This window comes from Numida meleagris, chromosome 1, assembly GCF_002078875.1.
Source record: "Numida meleagris isolate 19003 breed g44 Domestic line chromosome 1, NumMel1.0, whole genome shotgun sequence".
Classification (NCBI taxonomy): Eukaryota; Metazoa; Chordata; class Aves; order Galliformes; family Numididae; genus Numida; species Numida meleagris.
Genome location: NC_034409.1, coordinates 186,955,873 through 186,958,534, shown reverse-complemented (window position 1 = coordinate 186,958,534; position 2,662 = coordinate 186,955,873). Strand labels below are relative to the sequence as shown.

Genomic DNA, 2,662 nt, shown 5'->3' with positions numbered 1-2,662 from the left:
CCCTCTGGGGCAGACCCTTTCCCTCACCCCCACCTGCCCCTCCCCTGACGCAGCTCCATGCCGTTCCCTCGGGCCCCGTCGCTGTCCCAGAGAGCAGAGCTCAGCGCTGCCCCTCCGCTCCCTGTGAGGAGCTGCAGCCGCCATGAGGCCTCCCCTCAGCCTGCTCTGCTCTGGGCTGAGCACAACAGGGACCTGAGCCGCTCCTCGCACACCTTGCCCTCAGACCCTTCCCCATCTCTGCAGCCCTCCTGTGTAGGGATCACAGTGCTTTGCTCCAGGGCGATGTGTACACGTGGTCCGGGGGAGCCAGCTGGTGCCGTGACCCTATTTCGGGGTGCTACGTGACTGAGGGTCGCGTACCTGCCCCGCTGGGCCGCGACCCACCCGCCCCCCGACCGCTGTCCCCGCCCGAGGGCTCCGCCCGCCCTACCCCGCTGCCGGCGGGAGGCGGGGATGCCCGGGCCCGGCCCCGCGCTGGTTCCTCCTCCTCTCCCGCCCGCCGCTTTTTCCCCGCCGCCGCAGCCGCCCCCGTCCCGGTGCAGCCCTGCGGAGCACGGCGCCGCGGCGCCCCGCCGCCGGCCATGGCCGTGCCCGCCGCGCTGCTCAGCCCGCACCACCTCCTCTCCTTCTGCTTCCCCGCCGGCGGCCTGCTGGGCTATGCCGACCTGGAGAAGGGCTATGAGGGAGGAGGAGGAGGAGGAGGAGGCGGCGGCGGCGAGGCGGGGGACTTTAAGGAAGCCACCCGGGAGCTGCTGAGCTTCATCGACTCTGCCTCCAGCAACATCAAGCTGGCGCTGGACAAGCCGGTGAAATCCAAGCGGAAGGTGAACCACAGGAAATACCTGCAGAAACAGATCAAGCGCTGCACCGGCATCATCGCCCCGCCGCCCGCCGCCCCGCCCGCCGCCTGCCCCAAGCCGCCGCCGCCGCCGCGCCGGGAGGGCTCGCAGGCGGGCAGCAGCCTGCAGAGCCGGAGCCTGGCCGCCCTCTTCGGCTCCCTGCAGCCGGGCCGGGGCTCGGCGGGCTCGGACGGCGGCGGGGCGGCGGGAGGCGGGCCGCGGAAGGTTCCGCTGCGGGACCGCAACCTGCCGCCCTCCTTCTTCACCGAGCCGGGCGCCAAGGAGACGGAGAAGGGAGGCGGGGCGGAGGCGGCGGAGTTCTTCGAGCTGCTGGGCCCCGAGTACGGCGCGCTGCTGCCCGAGCACGCGGCCCCACCGCAGGACGCCTTCCCCGCCGCCCGCCCGCCCGCCGAGCTGGGGCTGGAGCACGGGCTGTACGAGGCCGCGCCGCTGCCCGCCGCCCCGCACCCGCTGCTGGGCGGGCTGCTGTACCCCGAGCCGCCCTGGAGCCCGCCCGGGCCCTGCAGCCCCGCCAAGAAGCCGCCGCCCGAGGCGCTGCGCCCGCTGTACCCGGAGCCGGCCGCCGGCGGCGACGCCTTCGGGCCCTTCTTCCCCGAGTGCCCCCTGCCCCCCCCGCAGCTGCCCTACGAGTACAGCGGCGGCTTCCACCGGGCGGCCTACACCGGGCTGTAGGGCGGGGCCGGCCCCGGGCCGCGGGCATCTCCGCGTGGGACGAAGGAAGGAGGGAAGGAGCGGCACGGCCCGGCCGGCGCGGGGCGGCTGAGGGCGCGGGGCTGCGGCGAGGCCCGGGGGCCCTCGGGGCGGCGAGGAGAGCTGGGCTCGCCCGCCTCGGCAGGTGCGGGGCTGGCGGACCCCCAGAAGCGGCCCCGGCTCCCGCTGGAAGGGCACCGGCGTTCGGGATGTCTCCGTGCTCCTCCTTCAGCCCGGGAGACGCTGCGTTGCGCCAATAAAACTGAACCGTTCGAGGCCTTCAGGTGTTTTTCTAGCGAGCGTTAGCGTGCGGTAGGGCTGCGTGTTAGTAGGCGGACGGGACGCGACGGACGCGTCCGACGTGACACCGCGACGGGGGCCGCGCTGAGAGGCGGCCGCGACCGCTTGTAAACGATTTCGGTTTGGAAGTAAAACTCGAGTCAACCTCTGTGGTGTGTTTCACGTCATTCCCAGCCCCGCTGGATTTGCAGCTGAGAACACAAAAGGGGAGTGAAAACGAAGCGAAAGTAAACGAACACATACGCTGCTGCCAAATCTGGGCTGTCCTGAAATCTAACGGTGTCTTGCAGGATCTTGCGAACAGAATTTATGTGACAGCGTCGGCTCTGGACAGAAGCGTACCACGGCTATGCCATCCCTGCAGACGGTTGGATGTCTTTCAGGAATGTGTCAAAGCTCGGAAAGCAACGCGGCTCGCTCTCATTGTGTACAGGAGATTATTTGATAATCGTTTAAGTTATGTAAAAGAGTCTATGATAGGTCCTGTAAAAATAAAGCTACGCAGTAGATCTAAGAGCCATGCTTCTTAGTGGTGTTGAAATGCAGCGTTCCAGTGTTTTTCACCGCGCCTCCGTCCTCTGTAAGGGTTTCTTGGCAGCAGTTAAGACAGGCGGTGCTTATTGTCTTTCCTAAATCTTTTGAAACGCTGTATTTTATCCGCAGCGCCCCGTGCTTGTTTTGCCTTCATTTGTACCGGCTGTTGCTTTAACTTGCTTGAAAGAAGGGAATGCTAATATGCTACAAAGCCCGGGGATGGAAATGGTTACAGTTATGAAAACAGATCAGAATGCTCTGAGGTTTCCCATTGAGAT

At 67.1% G+C, this 2,662-nt stretch overlaps 1 protein-coding gene across 1 annotated transcript; it reads left to right on the top strand.

Moving 5' to 3' along the window:
- Nucleotides 500-2,366, top strand: FAM181B (family with sequence similarity 181 member B). Its single transcript, XM_021382383.1, has 2 exons — nt 500-868; nt 1,042-2,366. The coding sequence occupies exons 1-2, from the start codon at nt 582-584 to the stop codon at nt 1,808-1,810; spliced, it is 1,056 nt and encodes a 351-aa protein (XP_021238058.1). The 5' UTR covers nt 500-581; the 3' UTR covers nt 1,811-2,366.

What these genes read in the sequence shown, in the direction of transcription:
- FAM181B (XM_021382383.1), top strand. Translation starts at nt 582, where the DNA reads ATGGCCGTGCCCGCCGCGCTGCTCAGCCCGCACCACCTCCTCTCCTTC. An exon ending in AAACAGATCAAGCGCTGCAC is followed by an intron (nt 869 to 1,041) that starts CGGCATCATCGC and finishes ACGGCGGCGGGG; the next exon opens with CGGCGGGAGGCGGGCCGCGG.